General features: G+C 42.2%; 1 protein-coding gene across 1 annotated transcript in view; it reads right to left on the bottom strand.

Annotated features, from left to right (window-relative positions):
* Positions 1-4790: 4790 nt before the first annotated feature.
* The window catches only part of LOC108791014, a 25150-nt gene continuing 8267 nt past the window's right edge, over positions 4791-21673 (bottom strand). Inside the window, exons 5-8 of the mRNA XM_018561374.1 lie at positions 18718-18800; positions 7903-8009; positions 6315-6371; positions 4791-4864 (exon numbers count right to left, since the gene is read on the bottom strand). Of these exons, the coding sequence (XP_018416876.1) occupies positions 4791-4864; positions 6315-6371; positions 7903-8009; positions 18718-18800 (321 nt within the window). The remainder of the gene's footprint in view (positions 4865-6314; positions 6372-7902; positions 8010-18717; positions 18801-21673) is intronic.

Here is a 21673-nt window from a genome sequence, read left to right as displayed (position 1 = left end):
AATCATGTCTAACCATGCTAATTATTGACAGCAAATAAAGGAAAACATGAGTTTCAAATGGATGGACTTAATACAGTTCACTTTACATGGATGTCTTCTTCTAGAAAAAGATAAATGTTAGAAATGGGCAGCAGACTGACAAAGAAACAGCTGTGCATAAAATACGCTCTTACCATCCTCAAACTACAACTATTAATATAATTAGTTTGTAGAAAAAAACATAGACAGAAAAGGGTTTTTGTAAAGCAGATGGCCAGTACTGAAAACAAGGGACATTTCAAGGCACATACATTTCCATTTGTCAGTCTGACTGTCCCTGGAAATCAGGTACAGTATAAGACTTTACTGATATCAGCATTTATAGGAAATGATGTACTCTGTATTATGTGCATATGGCAAGGGGAAGCACTGATGCGAACCAAACATCCTAATTGGCCCACCCTTATCTCCATTAAACTATGGGGTGAGCAAATGTGGTGATTTCTCTTTTTAATATTTTGCCCTGCTCCCACCCTTTATGTGCCAGTAGCCTGCAGTAAACTGCTACAGAGATATGATCTAGATTGCAACCTCGATAAGGATTGTACAAGATGCAAACAAAAACCAAAGCTATTCCAACTGGTACTGATAAATACTTTAAAATAGTGACTTCTGGGGGGCGTGGCCTGACGCGAGACCAAGATGGACGCTTAGACCTTCTCCTCCTGCACTCGGGCTCTTAACTTTTTGCTTATCAAGGGGTCATACGTCTCCAACACTATGAGGAGAACAGGAAAGAACAACCAGGCGACCAAGCCATCTAAAGGAGCGGGCTCTCAACCAGCTCGTAGCCTCCCTGAACTGTTCCGAACCCAACCGCCGGAACGACACGTGGAGAGGGTGACGCCATCTTCCCCCGAGGGCTACTCGCCAAACAGTAGCCCGGGCAGAGACTCTCTACCTGACTCGCACCCGGCACATCAAGACCTAATCGCGTTAATGGGTCAGATGCCCCGCATGTCAGACCTCCATTCTATCGCTACAGATATCAAAGCCACTCTCACCACGGCTATCTCGGAGCTGAAAGCTGATCTGCAATCAGTGGCGGTATGTCTCCATGAGGTTGAAGAAGCGACCTCCCGCCACACTTCAGCCCTAAAAAGAAATCATCTGATATCCATCGCACACAATACCCGCATGTTGGAGATGCATCGCCATCTGGAGGATCTAGACAACAGAGGGCGCCGGCACAATCTGAGAATGCGAGGCATCCCGGAAAATGTTGAATCAGACCAGCTGGAATCGACCCTGTTACACATCTTTAATGAGCTCCTGGACAGACCACAGGAATCGCCAGTACCTATGGAACGCTATCATCGTGCCCTAAGGGTAGGGACACAGACCCCCCACGAGATGTAATCTGCTGCCTAGTGGACTTCCGCCTGAAAGAAGAGATCCTCCGCAGGGCTAGAGATAGGCCTCGTATTATTTTTCAGGCAGCGGAAATCCAGATTTTTCAGGATCTCTCTAACATCACCCTGCAGAATAGGAGAGCGCTCCGACCGTTGCTGCAATCCCTACGCTCAAATGGCATCAGCTACAGATGGCGGTTTCCGTTTGGCCTGGCTGCCACTCAATCGGGTCGCACTGTTGTCCTAACGGGACCAACAGATCTGCGACGATTCTGCGACCAGCTCCGCATCCCTATGCTGGATCTACCTGAATGGTACGCAGAGTTTCGCTTGCTAGACAAACGACCACAACCCCCTTCTCCCTCTCGGTCTGCAGCTGATCGTACACTGCGAAGCCTGGAACCGAACAAAGCAACGTCGCCTCGGCAGTAACTCGAACAGGAGATACACAAGTCATATCAGTTTGACCTTTCCTACACCGGACAGCACCCAGCCGCAGAGCACCACGGCATCATCCCTAAGACAGGCCTGGAGGCCTAAACAAACTACAACGCCCGGATCTCAGGTACTGTGTAAGCCCCATCAATGACGCCCTATGCCCGACCCATCCCCCCTACCTAGCCATCATCCCAGCGGATGCCCCAATATTGTAACGGAGACCTTTACCTACCCCCCCAACCCGGGCCGGAGTTCGGACCCCACAAGCGCCAGCCCTTATTCTACAACAATGGTATATGCTGGAAACATGCACACTTATCCTCCCGAATGGTACCCATGACGGCCTAACGTACTGCAAAGCTACCCAGGGTATGCCCCTATCCCCAGAACCGAAGGTAACACCCATGCTATGTTTGGATCTACGGACATTATACATGGTGCCATCTTATCCCCACTACGTTATCGTTATGGACCCAGATGCCGTCCAACGACATAGAGGCTACACCATGAAAGAGATGGCTAGGATTATAATTAACACCACAAAGAACATTTAAATGGCGGGAGCTTCATTTAATCACCAAACGGTCCAGTGTTCTTAGGGTTCACTGATAGATCAGCATTGTTTAAGAATGATGTATACTTCCTTATTATTCCATAACGCAAACCTGCCAGTTTAGCTGCTGTTACCGGTGTAGTAGATATAGCAATAGACATGTTAATGATAATGACATTGTTCTTGTTGATGTTTTCCCTTAAGCTGAGGTGATTGACCTCACTAATGTTCTGTTCTAGTTTACACGTTTATAATGTTCTTATCAGATACAGTATAGCCTACTGACTCCAGGGTGCTCATGATTGACCATACATATCAAACAGTCCAACGACGGTGTACCATAGAGGTAGCACGGACCGAACGGAGGCGGCTGTCTCAAACCTAAGGGCATCAATATGGTTGGGCCGCTCATTTAGCCTTCTCCTCACATTGCCACATAAACCCCCAGACGTTCACCCCAGAATGCTCCTTATACCAAAGTCGAGAGTCCCGTAAGTGCCGAGGCCCACTCTTGGTTCCACCACTCAGTCTCTTTCACACCTGACCCTCTGCAAATTGCTTACAGGGTCTCCTGGCCCGTCGTCTGTTCCTTCTCCAGGATAAGACACTTATTTATTTCCCCGCGGGCCGCAGTGTTCTTCTCTCCTTCACCTTCATCTATTTACTTTCCTCTATTTCATTTCCTCTCTTACTCTGCTCTAACGCTTACTCCTCACTAACCTTTCCTAACTAGCCTCTTTCCTCATCTTGACTTAAACTCCCTCCCCCCGTCCCTTGAATTATTTTCACCACTCTTCATCCTCTTCCCCTCCTCCCCTCTTGTGCTCCCCATCCCCCTATCTACCGTCCCTCACTCTCCTATTCCTTTCCTCCCCAACCCAGCCCCTGCTTCCTCATCACACACACTCCTCTGTTCCAACGAGGGCTATCATGCCCGACAACACTCCCCCCACTGGGGTGGTGCCAGTCACCTGCAAGGTTGTGTCCATCAATGCCAAAGGCCTCAATCTGCCAGAAAAAAGATCCCAATTTCTCCAATCATTCACACACCATAGGGCCCAGGTCATTCTATTGCAAGAAACACATTTCCGATCTGATGCCATTCCTAAACTGGCCACCCGTAAATACCCCTTAGTATACCATGCTACCAATGCACTCTCCAAATCAAAAGGGGTATCTGTTCTCTTCTCCTCCCAGGCCGACTTCCAACTGAAGGATCAACTAATAGACCCAGATGGCAGATACATATTTCTTAAAGGCAAGTTCCACAATACACCAACTACTATTGCCAACCTATATTGCCCTAACAAAGGCCAGGTCCGCTTCTTCCGGAAAACATGTTCCCTACTACGGGACTTTGCGGAAGGAATGTTGATTGTGGGAGGAGACTTCAATGTGCCCCTAAACCCTTTGCTAGACTCCTCTAAAGGCAAGTCCTCAATCCCATTCCGAAATCTACGCTTGATCAAAAAATCCCTTGCCACTCTTCATCTTCACGATACATGGAGGTTTCTCCACCCCACGGTAAAGGACTTCACCTTTTGCTCTTACCCGCATTTAAGCTACTCAAGAATAGACTTTCTGTTTCTCTCACAAAGAGACCTTCCCAATCTAATAGGAGCCTCGATCGAACCTACGGTCCTCTCGGACCACGCCCCGATATCAATGACCATCAGATTTCCCATGTATTCGGAATCCTCCCGAATATCACCTACCTGTGGATAAAGCTTCCCACCGACCTTCTGAGTCTTTACTCCCTCAACTTTGCCACCCTACTATCTCGTGTGCGCACTGATCTACAAGATCTACAAGTTTTCTGGGCCTGCTCGAAAGTCAAACCTTTCTGGTCCCGGGTTGCCACATTGATCGGAAAAATCACGGGCCTCACACTGCCTTTCACACCCTCAGTGTATCTCCTCCACTTGGCCCCACTCTCTCGCAAAAACTATAGACGCTCATTACTGATTCACATGCTGAATGCGGCGAGGGCTTGCATTCCGGCCTTGTGGAAGCAAGCCCTCCAGCCATCTATCAAGATGTGGGCTAGACGAGTGGAGGAGATTAAACTAATGGAAGACCTGACTTCCCCACTGAATGGGACCCAGACCAGATTCGTTGCTACATGGGGAACCTGGTACCAGTTCATAGATTCAGCTGACTTCTCTAATGTGTGCCAGGCATGATGCGGGGAATGGAACGGCTCACAGTTGGGGCCCCGTTACCCTGCCGTAGTACGGCTATGAGTATTTCGTGCTGGATAACTTGGAACTGACTGAGACCAGGGGTCTCTCCCTGCCTTTCCTTTGGATTTGTGTATAGTGCTTCCCTCTTTGTTACTTTGTTCTATGTTGTATGTTTTGTCCGTCTTTGTGTACCCTGCAGGGGTGGACCGGATTGGCATTGGCCTCTCACGATGGTGGCTGGGCCATGCGGTCTACCAGGCTGTGATGCTTCCTTTCCTGTTTTATAACTACAAAATGCCCTAAGGGATGGGAGGAAGAGAGACCAACCTAACCCGAAACAGATCTGTGTATATTTGGTGATTTTATACTGATTGAGACTGTCTCAATTCCCTTGCTTTATCTTTTGCTGTCAGGTTTATTGACTTTGCTTGGCGTGAGGAGGCCATGTGGCCTACATATTTTACATATGCTCTCTGTATCCCACATTTTTGTTTATAAATAAAGAATTTGGGAAAAAAAAAACACATGTAAAATAAATATGAAATCAAATGAAAAAATCTGTGTTATTCATTTGCTGTAGGGGATTGATTTACTAAAGGCAAATAGGCTGTTCACTTTGCAAGGGAATTTGAACTTTGCAGGGAAGTTTCCCCTTAGCTTCGTGAATGAGATGAAGCTCTACTGGCTTCTATCATCCAATCATGTGCAAGCAAAAATACAGTTTTAAAAAAAAATTCCCTTGCACATGCTTGGGTATTCTTTGCACAGTGACGTTTCACCACATTTACTAAGCTAAAGGGAACAGCTCATTTGCCTTTAGTAAATCAACCCCATCGCGTAAGAGTTTCTAAAAAATGTAATGTATTTAGTACTTTGTAGCATCTAGGATCCATGGTTTTTAACTTCCCTGGCGGTATTCCCGAGTGTGGCTCGGGGTTAATTTTCTGTACCATAAGCGGTAATATACTGCATCTACGACAACAGCATGGCTTTGTAGTAGAAGAGTCCGGGTGCTTAATTGGCCTGCAGTCCAGACCTTACATCAATTGAAAATATTTGGTGCATCTTGAAATTTATGACAGAGAAGATCCAGGACTGTTGACGAGTTAGAATCCTATATCAGGCAAGAATGGGACATTCCTTTCCCAAAGCTCCAGCAACTAGTCTCCTCAGTTCCCAGACGTTTACAGAGTGTTGTTAAAAGAAGAGGGGATGCTAAACCGTGGTAAACATAGCCCTGTCACAACTTTTCTGAGACGTGATGCTGCCATCAATTTCCAAATAACCTTATTTTTTTCTTAACCTCCCTGGCGGTATTCCCGATTCAGGCTCGGGGTTAATTTTCTGTACCATAAGCGGTAACCCCGAGCCACACTCGGGAATACAGCGTCGCGTCCGCGATCCACGCTGTGTCCTCCGGCCGATGCCGGCATCCGTCTTCCGGGTTCCGTCCCTTGCGAGCGTCCCCGTCGTAGGGGGGCGGAACTGGTGGGAAGTTTAAAAGTTTTACAAAAAAACGAAAAACAGATAGAGCAAAGTAGGGCAAAAAAAATAATCATACCGCCAGGGAGGTTAAAGTGTGGTTTATGTGCGGTGAATGTGTCCTATCATTTCTCTGCAAGTTAGGGATGCACCATTACCGATACCAGTATCAGTATCAGTATCCGTGCCGATACTGGGCATTTTCATGAGTACTCGTAACTAAAAGCCAATATCAGCACTTAAAGTTTTTAAATAGATTCGGCTGACATAAGGTGCCGTGCTTGCTGGAGGCCTCACGGTAGCCTTCTGGGGACCTCTCGGAGCCTGTATTGAGAGAGCAGAGATCGGGAGAGAGCAGAGATCGGGAGAGAGCAGAGATCGGGAGAGAGCAGATATCGGGAGAGAGCAGAGCTCGGGGGGCTCCCCCTGGTACAGCAGTTACGCTCCTGCACTCCTGAGATCTGCAGATCATTCCTCCTCATTCTAGCCATGGTACATGTTATCTGACTTCTAAGTATTCCTCCCCATCCCAGCCATGGTACATGTTATCTGACTGCAGAGCCTTCTTCCAAATCCCAGCCACAGTACAATGTTATCTGACTGCAAAGCATTATTCCTCAACCCAGCCACAATGGTACAATGCTATCTTAACATATATACATATATTAACTACCAGGGTTGCAGCATTTGGAGCTGGGACCGGGCCCTGGTGATCCACCACTGTCCTAAAATCAATAGTCTGCATTGTTTTAGAAAAACTGTCTCATAATTGTAATTGGTATCAGTATCGGTACTTATACTCGGTCTGGAAAAAATGGTATCGGCGCATCCCTACTGCAAGCTCTAAAAATCGTACTTAGTAAACACTGCAAAGCATTACAGTAATCTGTAATGTATATTGCTTTCACTCGCTGAGTGCCAACACCTATAGGACAAGTCCACCAATTGCCATTATTGGGTTCATACTTATTAGTAGGTACAATTTCAATATTTCCTATTTAATATTGTAGATTTATCAAGAACCTCTAGGATCACTCAGGAAAGAGACACATAGCAGATATTTTTTATCTGGTTGATTATGCTCCTGCCTTGCAATACAACACTTACTTTTCAAGAAATATATCAGATTGTGAATTTACCGTTTGATTTTGGTCTACTGTGTCATTTCTTACAAGATGGTAAATACTAAAGTTAGTCATTACTAAAGTGAAACTAGTTTGTAGCTGAGGTACCTCTTGATCCTAAACAGTATGCAGATGTAGCTCTTGTATGTTTCCTCCTGCTTTCTAGTTCATGTCTTTTGGCACAACTGGTCACAGTACCACAACGGAACGGGTCCTGATGAAGCAACTCTTTGTTTTTACTCCTAAGAACTGTTGGGTTACAAAACAAACCAATATATAAGTAATTTAGTACAGTTCCAAAATGATTGTTTATTACCCATATTTGCTGGCACTGACAAAAGGGAAGGATTGTTACTTGTTATGCATATCCCTTAAAATAATTCATATCCTTCAGTTAACATCTGGCGAGAGCCACTTTATGTGCTCATAGAGTGGGATAATCTGAAATATTCAACTCTGATATGAAGTTCCGAAATTCATTGCCTGAGTAAACATAGCACACATAAAAGAAGTCAAAGTGTGTGAGGGTAAGTGTGGTCACTTGGCTTATAAACCATTGAGAAAAAAAAAAATAAGCTTTAATCTTTGTGGTTTATTTAAAACACAACTACATTCCAAAAAAATAAAACTATAATGTAATTATATTTTGTTTCACTCTAAAACCATACTGAAAGCAAGCAAAGGCTTTAAATAGTACACTGGGTGGTAAACATGGCAAGCCATGGTCTTACCAGGTGCAGAAGATATTCTTTTTATATGGACTGAGGCATCATGCACTGAAGGGCAAACACATGGAAGGCTCGCCACTGTGTGCGGTACATTTAATGACCACAGAAAACTAGAGACAAAAATGAGAAAACAGGAGACATAAGCTTTAAGTCCACTCGATTCTTGCAATCCATGCTCTTAGCTTCATTTTCTAATGACAAATATATGCATATCCTTGCTCTGCAAATTCTGCTTGAAAGGACTAGCTGAGAAAAGCATAATAGCAGAAAGCACAGAATAGACAATTTGTATCATTAGGGAAAAGTTGAAGTCCCACAATTAGATGAGAAAAAGAATAAGTTATGAATTTTCAGCAGTTATCACCGAGTTACAAAACAACACAACAAAAGTTCAACAGAGGCTCAGAACACCCTGTCTCATCACAAACAAGTACTGTATGGAGTGAACTGAATGAAGCAAGATATTAATGCAGACAATACAGGTATTATTTTAGTCCCAATATATATGAACCTACATGAAATATCATTTTGCAGAAGTATAACCTCTTAACTGCTTACTGCGATATCACATTATCCCAGAGACCTGCCTCTGTAAAATTGGGATACTTGTTTAAAGTGACATCCCCTCACCCCCAGGTACACAGGTAAATGTAAACCTTTTTAAGAACTTTTTTTGTTAATGTTTTTGCATATATCTACTGCTTGCTAGCAGTAGATATATGCAAAAACCCCTGAGGGTTTAATTATTCTTTAAGTAGTATTAAAGTGAAGGCAAAAAAAAAAACACTTTTTTGTAGTTTTAGACTGTATGGGGAAAGGTAAAACCCTCCTGGGGACCATTGTTAATATTTTTTAGGCTATGTAAATGTTTTTGCAGGTACAGGAAACTACCTGGTGATCCTGTCAGAATTCCAGAATCCTTGTCAGTGAACTGTAATCTCAAACAATGTTATCAGCCTTCCCAGCTATCTTCTGTGAACTATAGAACAACTCCTCCCTATGTAATGGAGATGAGGAGAGGGGGAAACCAGGAGAGAAGACTAGTGTGAGAACACTGCTTCTCCACAGATACAGTGCATTGAATAAGCATTGTCATCTTGGGAAGGAAATGTGTTCCTGACAGGTTTAGCAGGTAGAAATAAACAGAAAAAAGTTTAAATGGGAAACAAATACAGCCACCGCATCTAAGGACTAGTAAGCTACAAAATATTACATTTGTGTTTTTGGGTTTGGATATGCTTTATGTTTGCCTTTAATTCTGTGTGTACTTTTAAACTATTGCTGCACTTTGTTTAAAAAAAACAAACTACATTTAGAGGGTGATCATAGATATAGATAGGTATTTTAGAGCATAATGGTTCTGATTCTGAGCTTGTCATTCTTAAAGTGGACCTTTACACATATCTCCAAAATAACAAAACGCACCTTCAGAAATGTTTAGCAATGACAATCTACAAACACATACTTAAAGATAATTGCACTCAATATATAGATGTTTAAAACATCAAGGCTTTTTATTGTTTGCATACCTTATTTCTCTTTCCTTCCCCAGTCTTCTGACAGTGGCCATTTTTACTAAGGGAAGGTTACTAGATCTCCTTTTACTTCCTGGAACTCTGGCACATGTGAATAGGACATGTGACTATCCATGTCATCCCAGGGGAGGAAAATGCCTTTCAATGAGATTACAGATGAGATTTCCCAGCAATGCTCTGCTGATGTAACCTTCCCTGGTGCAATGCTTGGGCACATTACATCATTTGTGCCAAAGTGGACCAGGAAATAGAAAAAAAAAGTCAAATAATAATATGTTTGTTTAGCTGATAGATGTAAAATTACTTAAAATTCAGCATGCAGAGCTGTATGATGATGTGATTTTTTTTCTCAAAGGGGGTAAAGGTCCACTTTAATATAAATGGCATTTGTTTAACTTAGATTGGAATCCAAATTGTAGATTGTAAACTCTCACAAGCAGGCTCCTTCTATTCCTTTTGTATGGTATTGTATTGTGATTGTAATGTCTTCCTTATATTGTAAAGTGCTGTGCAAACTGTTGGCGCTATATAAATCCTGTATAATAATAATAACATTAAAGGCTATATCAGATTTCTTGAAATTATATTTATATTCTTGCCAAACACTCAATATATAGATATTTAAAACATCAAGGTTTACTGGATGAGCAGATGTATCTACTGGCCCTGGGTACACACTTAACCAAAGGAATTATGGTAAATAATATCCAGTAAGTCTGCATGATATTTGTAGCTCAGTTGCTAAGCACCACATGCAGTCAGAATCACTTGAGTGCTAACGAGTGAGTTAAAGCACCAGGGGACACACTGTTCTCAAAAAGAGTACTAACAAGCAAAGCTGAGAACCTGGATGCTATGGAAGATGAATGTTTTAGGGGATGCTTATTGGAAAAAAATACTGTGCCTTTATGACATTGTTCAGTACAACAATACCTGCAGAATAATAGATGAATTTTAATGTAAACTCCCTTTATTATAGCTTATAAAATTGCTAGTTAACAATTGGGTTATTTGTGGAAGAAAAAACACATCTATACATTGTAGAGTATTTTACTGTAACCTACACTCTGTTTAAACTATTGTTTTCTGTACACAATGTCCTTGTTCATATTTTGCTAACAATAATGTTCAGTTCTTTATGGATGCTCAATAGATCTTTCCTTTACAGGTTTATATATGTCAGGAACTTGCATGTAATATATATATGCATGGAGCCCAATTGCGAGGGATAAACACACATGGAGTGGATGTGCCAGGAACCGATAGCGTCAAGCCAACAAGGGAAGTCCAGTTTACGTAGTCAAATAACAGTCCAAGGTCGATGCAGGCGGAGGAGGTTCTCATGCGGTTATACAAGCCAAGGTCAGTGGGGGCAGCTGCGGTTCAGAAACGATAAACAAGCAGGGATCAGGAGTCAGGAATACAGGAACAAGGGTCTGAATGCAGAGGAGTCAGGAACACAGGTTTGAACTCTGGGAAGCTCACTAATAACTGTGCTCTCTGAGCAGCAGTGCTTTACAGGAAAGGTCTGCTGATTAGCAGTTATCAGAGAGGGTGTGGTGGCAGGTGAGCATTCACACATCTCCTCTAAAGCAGATCTGCAATTTAAACTTGGAGCTGATGCAGAGCGCCCTCCCATAGGAGAGGATTGAGAAGATATTGCACCCTGCGGCTGTCATATTGGACAGGCAGCCAGCTGTTGTTTGTGGCTAGGGGGAGTGTCCCAGGCAGCATTGGATGCTGCGAGGAGAGGGGTATAAGCGGCATTACAATATAATGCTTGATTGGTTCAAAGTACAAAGAGAAGGAAGAGGAGCAAAGTCAAGGGCATGAACATACTGTACAGACACAATGGTGTACAAATGGCAATAGGCATAAGGTTATTGTTGCCTGATCCAACCAGATTCATTGGGATGAGGAAATGGGCACATTTCTATTGGCACTACACAACTTCCAGACAGGCTCAGTAACTACTGCTGGGGGAAGAATAGATTAGCCTGGTCAGATTTTCCCAGCTGTTCGATATTATTTACCTCCAAGGAAAGCAGTTACCAAGAATGTCCAGAAGCAATGCAAGCTTCATAGTTTAGATCTTACTAGCTGGCCACAGGCATCAAAAAATGCATGTATGCATGATTTAAAAATGGTCAGGAGTCATCTAATATCTATGTGCACCAGAAAGAAAGATCTTCTGGCAGTCAGATTATACCCAGAAATGTGACATAATTTGATGTCTACAGGTAGCTTTAGGCTAATAAGTAGGTTCCGTATCTATTGAAAATACAGGAGAAGTGCAGAGAGAGTAAAACAATCTCCCCACTGCTTAGAGCCGTCATGGGACACTGCAGCTGTCACATGCTGGCTCTATACTGAGATCTCAGTGCTCATGAAACTACTGATCACTCAGGTCTTGATCTCTTCTCCCTGCAGAGAGCAGTGATTATAAATCATCACTCCCTGCAGGGATCCCCCTCCCCTCTCTGTTCCTCTAGCGCTCATTGGATGGACAACTGTCACTTAGGCACATGGGGTGGATCCAGACACTAATATTGGGATCCTACCAGCTGAGGTATGGCTCTGTGCTGTCAGCTGATAGCAGACAGTAGCCCTCCATATGCTGACTTTGGGTCACAGGAGAACATCAGTAAATGTATTCCCGTGACCCAAAAGAGAAGTATAGCCAACATAAAAGGTTTGCCTTTACTTCTTCTCTAATAAAATACTTAAATTATAAAATATGTTTTTGTGAGGACATTGCCTTTAAGTAAACCAGACTGGGAAAAACATTATCTTATTTTAGTGTGACCTCCAAGGCAACCTTCATGGTGTTAATCTGTTGTTCTAAATGCAGCTGTACAAAGCAGCCACACAGCAAAAATGATACAGAAAAAGATGTGAAATTAATTTGCGGTTCATACTCGTTGTGATGCATGACCATTCCACAAATTTTTCTGAGCCAGTTTGAAATGTACCATCTGACTGAACATTTCTGGCTTTATTTCTCATTATACTGTAGAGATTGTTGGTAATACTTTCTGTAGGTTCCTTACCTCTTACAATTCACTGGCAGAACTGGTATCATTTCCAGTATATCCAGTACTATAATACCTATACTTTTTTTTTTTTCTAATCTAAACTAGCAGCTGTTGTATTATAGAGTGTTGTACTGTGCTATTAGGAATAACGGAGAAAAACTGAAATTAAAGAATATTAAAAAAAAAAATACCTGGATCCCTAAACCTGGAGCAAACCCCACTTTGCACAAGTACGCCAGTTATAATCAAAGCCGATGAAAGCGCAAAAGGGAAAGAATGGAACAGACTATAACTGTTTAAGCGCAATTGGCCATCAGATCCTTAGGGTTAGTTCACACCAGAAACTGCATCACAACTGCGTGCATCTGCGCAGTTGCATTGCGATCCGTTTTGCCGCGTTTTTGATGCGTTTTTTCCCCTGCATGTCCCCTGGATGATGCCACAATCAATTCTGTATTGCATTTTGATGCGTTTAGTGCAGTTAGATGCCGGTAAAATAGGACAAGCAGTACTTTTTCTGACTGCAGTTGAACGGACTGCAATGGTGTGAATTAGGCACAAGAAAGCCCATAGGAAAGCATTGGGATGTATTTTAACTGCATAAGTTAAAATAAACGGACTGCATCACAACTGCATATGAAGTGAACTGGCCCTTAAAGTGTTTCTAAACCCCAAAACAAAATGTAATATATTGCAGCTTACAAGTCCTTACATGGAGTAGCTGTCTTTGTTTTCTCTTTCCGACTTTATTTCCATTATTTTCATCTGTTGATCCTACATATAACACACTTCCTGTCCCTTCATGGCTATGCCTTTTTGTCCACTGTATCTTAGGGGGCAGCCATTGTTGTCATACATGGGAGTGGAAGCCATGGACCCATGTGGTTATTCTGTTAGTATTTCTCATCCATCAGTAGTTAAGTGATGTGAATAGGTAGCAGGTAGGCAGATTCCGCATTTCAAAGGCTCTCTACAGTATTCTTGGCTCAACAGCAAACACTTTAGATATAGGAATTGAAGCTCTACAATAATTTAAGTAGTCCAGATACAACTTTATTCCATTAGGGTCAGAGGACATTCAAGTAGAGTAGTCAATGCATTTTGGGGATCCAAAACACACCCTCTCTATCATGCCAAACTAGCTGCTTACAAGCATGAAGTACTCCCATCACAACTAAATACAAGTTTCAAGCTGCAGGGATTGAGGTCCACATACATGATTTCTCTGATTAAGCCCTGATGAAGGGGGTGTGTTTTGGACCATTTGAAATGCTTTGACTACTCTACTACTCTACTGCCACTTTATAGATCACTAGTTCGGCCTCATCTGGAGTATGCGGTCCAGTTTTGGTCACCAGTCCACAGAAAGGATGTCCTTAAGCTGGAAAGAGTCCAGCGGAGGGCAACCAAACTAATTAGGGGAATGGAGGACCAGAGCTATGAGACACGGCTACTAAATGTAAACATGTTCACGTTGGAAGTAAGGAGATTAAAGGGGGAAATGATTTTCATGTACAATGGTGATAGCAACATTAGCAACAAACTCTTTACGATTAACTCTGTAACGAAGACTAGAGGCCACCACCTAAAATTGGTGGGGAAAAAATTCCAACACAAGGGGCGAAGGGGGTTCTTCACAGTTAGAGCGGTTAGGGTCTGGAACTTGCTGCCAGAGGTAGAGATTTCAGCTAAGAGTGTGGAATCATTCAAGAAGCTTTTGGATGATTTCCTGAGAGACCGTAACATACAGGGGTACAGGTACAGGTAAGAATAAGGTGATACATGGACCTATACATACACACACACACACACACACAATAGGTTGGACTTGATGGACTTGTGTCTTTATTCAACCTCAAATACTATGTAACTATGTAACTTGAATGTTCCCTGAACCTAATGAAATACATTTGTATCTGGACTATTTTGATTGGTGTAGTGCTTCATTCCCTACATCAATTGTTGTCATGCAGGCTGGACATCAATCATGTCTGCCTTTGTTAATTTCCATTACAAGGTTGATTGATGGGAATAGAAGTTTATACAATAAATATGAGGTAATTTGTACTTATTATAGAAGTCAGCAGAGCTTCACCTCATTCACTAAGCTAAGAGAAAATTCCCTTGCAAAGTGAACAGTCTATTTTATTTAGTAAGTCAACCCCAAAGTTTGCAGGCCTTGCAACTTAAAAGGTGAAGATAATGGATTGGGGCGGTTATGATCTGTGATGCAATACAGTTACTGTGCCCCAGTTTAGGTGTCACATTCCTGTCTCATTCCTGGAATCAGTGTGTTTTTGAATAGTGGGAGTAAACTGGAACATCAGGTGGACACTCACACAAACGTGGATGAGTAAATACATGGACTCGTGGAATATACCAAACTAAATGCCGACATTTCTCTAAAGCCGAGTACCAAAATTTACGTTTACAAAAATGCATTTTTTAACAAATATTTAGCAGATGTCAATGACGCTCTCTACACTTTAGACAGATGTTTTAGATGTCATAATGTTCATCTTAAAATGGCAAAAAATATTTTGGCAAGAAACAGATTCGCCTCGGGTCTATTGCATTTCATCTGAGGGACCTAAATACCACCTAGCCGAAAAAAAAAAAATGATAGGTTATGTGCTTTCTTGAATTTCTTATTGCCCTAGGTATTTAGCATTAGATTATAGAAGAAAGATTACTTATTTTGAAATCTCGATCTATTTAAATTTACTGGTACTTTTGTATTTCTTTGACAATAGAGTCATTATGCTTGCATGAGAAGATGACACAGCAGAAAATGCAATCTGAAGCTGAATTCAGCAAGCCTATCTTTGCTTGAATGATTTTTTAAAGTTTGTAAAGGGAGAAGGAGCAACCTTATATCCATGAATATAAAATAGGATATCCCTGCATTCATTTAAAGAAGCTTGGTTTTTAAAGTGAAAATGAATACAAAAAAATGGAGAAAGAGTGTATTAAGCATTAGAGATTAGTGGGTGATACATTTCTTTGTATTTGTCTTGCGTTTGTCATACATTTTATGTATTTCCCATGCTTTTGTCATGCAATTACTTTGACTTGTATGGTGAAATAAAAGCAAAGCCCGCACTGATCTCAAACTAACTTTAAATCAGAACTCCAGCCAAACATCTCGGTCAGGACACTTTCTGCAAGGAGTTTGCGTGTTCTCTCTGCGCTTGCATGGGAAATTTCCTTGCTACTAAATATTCCACGGTCAACTGTTAGTGGTATTATAACAAAATGGAAGCAACTGGGAACAACAGAAACTCAGCCACAAAGTGTTAGGCCACGTCAAATGAGAGAGCGGGGTCAGCGCATGCTGAAGCGCACAGTGCCCAGAAGTCGCCAACTGTCTGCAGAGTCAATAGCTACAGACCTCCATACTTCGTGTGGCCTTCAGATTGGCACAACAACAGTGCGTAGAGAGCTTGATGGAATGGGTTTCTATGGCCGAGGCAGCTGCCTCCAAGCCTTACATTACCAAGTGGAATGCAAAGCGTCAGATGCAGTGGTGTAAAGCACGCCGCCAATGGACTCTAGAGAAGTGGAGACGTGTTCTCTGGAGTGACGAATCACGCTTCTCTGTCTGGCAATCCGATGGACGTGTTTGGTGGTTGCCAGGAGAACGGTACTTGCCTGACTGCATTGTGCCAAGTGTAAAGTTTGGTGTAGGGGGGTATCATGGTGTGGGGTCATTTATCAGGGGTTGGGCTTGGCCCCTTAGTTCCAGTGAAGGGAACTCTTAAGGCATCAACATACCAAGACATTTTGGACTATTTAATGCTCCCAACTTTGTGGGAACAATTTGGGGATGGCCATTTCCTGTTCTAACATGACTGCGCACCAGTGACATGGATGACATGGATGAGCGAGTTTGGGGTGGAGGAACTTGACTGGCCTGCACAGAGTCCTGACCAGTGGCGTAACCAGAGTAACGGGCGCCCAGGGCAGAACAAAATTTTGCGCCCCCCACCCCCCCCGGTGATATGTGGGGGTGTACAGGTACAGTGAGAGCATGCTGGGACATATCGTAATCGAACTACAAGTCCTAGCATACCCTCATTGTCCCTGTATGCCCCCAAATATCACCCAGGGAATAGTAACAAGCTGATTGGTAGGCTCCTGTCCTCCTTCTGTGCAGGGGAGCCTGGGTCCCTGTAGGGAAGGAGCCTGCCAATCAACAGGTTATCATGGCAAGTGGGCCATGATATTTTGTACTTTTTAATCACCCTGTCACCTCCAATACAGGAGTCCTAACACAGCGCTGTGCTGGAACTCCTGTGACAGGTGAGAGGGGAAGACCGCTCTCCCCTCTCACTGTTCACACGGAGCTGCAGGGATACTTTTAACCCTGCCGCTCTGCTCCCCGCATCGACTGCCAGTGAGGAAAGAGACTCGGCGCCAGGGGGAAGACGGAGCCAGTGAGGAGAGAGGGAGGTGCGGGGGGGGGGGGGGGGGAGAGGATGGACAGGCAGCAGTGTTATTACAAGTGATCTTGGTGGCATCGCCGAGATCACTTGTAAACAAACAGTCGGCTTCCCCACACTACATTTAGTCCTGCATATGCAAAGCAGGGCTAAATGTAGAAAGCAACTTACTGACCTGGATTTCACACCGCTGCAGCCCGCAAATCTTTAATTCGCCGGATTTCGCTTGTCTCTGCCCAGCGGCCGGCGCCCCCCCCAAGCTCTGTGCCCGCCGGGGCGGCCCCACCGGTTGTTATGCCACTGGTCCTGACCTCAACCTGATAGAACTCCTTTGGGATGAATTAGAGCGGAGACTGTGAGCCAGGCCTTCTCATCCAACTTCAGTACCCGACCTCACAAATGCGCTTCTGGGAGAATGGTCAAACAGTCCCATAGAGACACTCCTAAACCTTGTGGGCAGCCTTCCCAGAAGAGATGAAGCTGTTTATAGCAGCAAAGGGTGCAGCCAACTCAATATTGAACCCCATGGACTAAGACGGGGATGCCATTAAAGTTCATGTGCGTGTAAAGGCAGGCGTCCCAATACTTTTGGTAATATAGTGTATATAAAATGACAAATCCAGAAATTAAAAGTCCTTTAAAAGATTTTTTTTTAAAACAGCTTTTGCATCAATATACAGCTTTAATACAGACACTTTCCTTGCAATAGCTTTTTCTGCCACTAGATGCCCTCAGCCTAATGGCCAGCATCATCCTAGCCTGTACTGGACAGTGAGAGGAAAAGCAGTGCACAGATGAGCTTATCTCTCTGTTATTCTGCATTCTCCTCCTATCAGCATGCTTTGTTTGCCAGCACATGAACTGATTGGCTCTTGTGCTGCTACTTCCCCCTCACACTCCAGCTCTGCTATAAAGGGAATGCAAGAGGCTGTTATCAGGTCAAATTCAGGCACTTGCACTGCCTGCATTTAAAAATACATTTATTGGCATTTATTGGTGTATTAGTGATTACACAGCTGTGTTAATTTGTATATTTTATATCTGCCTCAAATTCAGCTTAAAATGATCTAAAACATTTTTGTACCCTAGCGAAAGCAAACCCATATTTCCTATAAACATCATAAAATAACACTAAATAAATAAATAAAAATAATTACATAAATAAATGCAAATATAAAACTTGACAATATACAGAATTGAATCTATAATGGGATTGATTAATAAAGGACAATTTTAAAAAATAAGTGCACCTTTGTCATGAAAATAAGAATAAACTATTATGTTGCTCCCCATATGTTATTAGTCCAATGCCAGCAACACCGGAATTATGGAAACATGGACAAAAAGAAATATGCTTAGGGTTATATGGGGTTTTCCAGGATTATATGAAATAAGTTATCCCCAGCATCACTTCAGAGGTGCCTTCTCTTATGCTCATCATTGTCATCCAATTATGAGGTCAGTTACACTGTAGTCAGCACTAAATGGATGCCAGGGATGCCTTCTTTCATATCAATTGCTTTCCCTGCATCAGTAGATGATAGTGTGTCTTTTGCAGCCATTTATATATGGTGGCAGCATAAGTACAGTTACACAGGGGTGTAGAGGTGCACTAGGTAGGGCTAGGGTACTGAGGTCATGATTCAGATTCCAACTTTTAGATTATCATGGACACTCAGTGTAATAGCTGGAGACACATAGACATTCTTCTATTATCACACATGCCAACACATCTCAGGATCAAATAGTTTGTGGAACACAATTGTGATTTTTGGCCATTGCTTTTGTCAGAGAACTATTGCCTACCTATGGTAGAACTCAGATATATGAAGGCTGTTAAAGTCCTTTATATGTACAAATCGAAGGGAGGAGTAGTTTATTTGCAAAGCCTAAAAATAAAGAGGACATATTGTAAAATATTTCTGCATGCTTAACTTTATGCCACAAATTATAGTGTTATCTTGAAGAAATATTAGTGGGACTAGGGCATGTATATCAAGGAAAGATATGGAGTCATCCAAGGACAAGGACAGACCACCCTTCAGTATAAATTTCCACTAGTAAAAAAAATGCCCCTAACAGGGATATTTCAGTGGATAATCCACAATGTAAAAAGAAAATAAACCATTGAACTAATGAATTTCAAAGCAAAGCAACGTTTAACTAAAAATAATAATGCAACAAATAAGTAAATCTCAAAAAGACATACTATACTGAAAAAAATCAAGTCAAATCATTGATTTGAAAAAGATAAAATAAATAAGACCAGACAAAAATGTTAAAACCACAAAGAAACACACTTTTTTTTTAATATTTATAGCCTATTTTTTTTTTGCTTTTTTCTTAATTACATTTTATTTTCATTTCAGTATAGTATATTTTTTTAGATGTATTTATTTGTTCCATTATTATGGTTTGGTTTCATTTATTTATAATGTGGGTTATCCACTTGAATATCGCTATTATGGGCATTATTTACTACTGGAGAGTTATATTTTTATGAATGTGAGGATATGAATATTGTAACAATCAAATCTAACTTAATGACAAATGCTGTAATATATAGAGGCATATGCTAAATCTATATTTTCACTAATTTAGCATGGTGCAATATTTCTTTTCTAAGCAGCACTATTTCTTAAACAGTGTAACCAGTATTAGTTAATTTCTTCTTTAGGTCATTTGAGGCAATAATTGACTTATCTTTGAGTGGAAGTGCCTTTCAATGCCTCAAATGCATAAAAAGTCAGCTTGGTGACCAGCTACCTGTCAGCTTGTCAAGATGATTGCTGACAGAGTTGGGAAGAGGAGGGGCCTGTTCACATGTACTGTTCAATAGCTGACTGACTTTGGAAAACGGACATAAAATGTATAGAAATATTTTTGGAGGGGCAAGGAGGGTATACAGGAATATACACTTTGTTATAGAAGAGAAATTCAACATAGGCCAGTGTTGGCAGACAGTGAAAGTGTTACAGTGAATCTGGGGCCAGGCTACAGGCATTTAAGCATTTACACATTTATACCAGGCAGTAAATAAGCTTTAAAACAAGTCCTTACTAACCTGTAACTAACAGCTGCATACACTGTGGAGCAATTAGCCTCAATTTTCACAATAGAAGCACTCAAGTGGTTCTTCTTAAGGTGCCCATACACTGTACGATTCTCGTATGAGAATCGTGGGAAATCCCGCGATCGTATGATAATCGTACAGTGTATGGAAGGCGTGCAACCGTTTCTACTGTACGATCACACGTCTTCCGTCGAACAAGCAGGCTTGAAAACCAGGTTAGTGGCCTGCTTGTTCGACAACTGCCGAACGGGCCGGTTTGCAGTAATCGGAAGCCCGCCCCTCACTGCGGTCATCGGAAGCCCGCCCCTATGCGGGGCGAGCTTTCGATGATCGTACGAGCTTTTAATTAGCTTACGACCATGGCAAGACTTGCCATGGTGGTAAGGTGAATGGGCACCTTTAGACCTTTTGCTGCCGCAGCTGTGAGTGTTTTGCCTACAGCAGCACTAGAATGTAAACACAGTTTTTTCTACCAACTGATGGTTTTCCTGTTCTACATGCTAAGAAAGGTGTACATGTGCACACACAAACGCGTGCCTAGGGTGTGCACATGTACAAAAACTACAAATGCAACACACATATTAGGATTCACCATGTATACCAGACTGAGCAATAATTTTAGGGCCATCATCATTCACTGTTTCACAATTTTGAGACTTGAAATATTTGGTATCTACTTGCTCTATACAACCTTATCTTTTACATTTTACAAAAAATTAGGTATTATATTGTGTTGGTGCGCACTAAAAATAATTTGTGTACTTTTTACTAAAAATAGATTTGATAAACAGTAGCGTAAATATTGTGTTACGTATAAAGTTGCAATTGCCACCATTTTCTGCATTCAGAAAAAATATACAGGGTTATTCACAGAAGGGTGAAGAGTTTGGAGAAGGCAGGAGAAGTCGACAATCTAGGACAACATAACTGAACTGGAAAGTGAGCTGAATTGGAGAATTTTTCCCAAATCAGCTACTTTGTCCTAGATTGTTCATTTCTCCTGCCTTCTCCAAACTCTTCACCTTTTTGTGAATAACCCTGATAATGTTTTCAGGGATTTAAGTAATCTTGAGGCCTAAAATGTGCATCTTTACATGTATGCAAAAAAAAAAAAAGACTCCGGCAGCAAATGGGTTAAAGTAAACTGTGACCAGGACTTTTTAAGCATTAAGCAAGCAGTAAGTTAACTTTGAAACAAACCTCTATAGCTGGAGTCATTGTGGATCAATTGATCCTCAATATTCACAGAATAAGTCCTATAGCTGTGCAAGTTGTTCTCTCGGCAGCTCAGCTCACCCTGCTCCCACCTCCCAGATAGTAAAATATTTACTATCATCCAGTTATCAATGAGTAGAATCCTCTATACTGAGTGCTTCTCCCCATTCAGAAATTAATTTACTATGTACTATGTGTCCCCAGTTGTTTACAAACATTGGAGTGATCAGCTGATCAGTCCAGTGTTTGCTTTGCACAAAGAGGATCGGTAAATAGCACAGATATTTACTGATCCTCCGCTCTGCCATCCTGATCGCTGAAGCCAGCGGGGGTGCCAAGGAGGGAGCTCTGAGGCTGGTGGTGGGTGGAACTGACAGGAAGACAGCGTCTCGTCTCTGCTCTTCTCCCTGCTCGGCTGCGGCTCCTCTCTCCTTACCACTCAGCCAACCTGAAGTGATAGAGCTCCCTCCTAAC

This window comes from Nanorana parkeri, unplaced genomic scaffold (genome assembly GCF_000935625.1).
Source record: "Nanorana parkeri isolate BGI_ZX_2015 unplaced genomic scaffold, ASM93562v1 scaffold520, whole genome shotgun sequence".
NCBI classification, from domain to species: domain Eukaryota; kingdom Metazoa; phylum Chordata; class Amphibia; order Anura; family Dicroglossidae; genus Nanorana; species Nanorana parkeri.
Note: the sequence above shows the minus strand (reverse complement) of the source record. Positions and strands in the feature narration are given on the sequence as shown.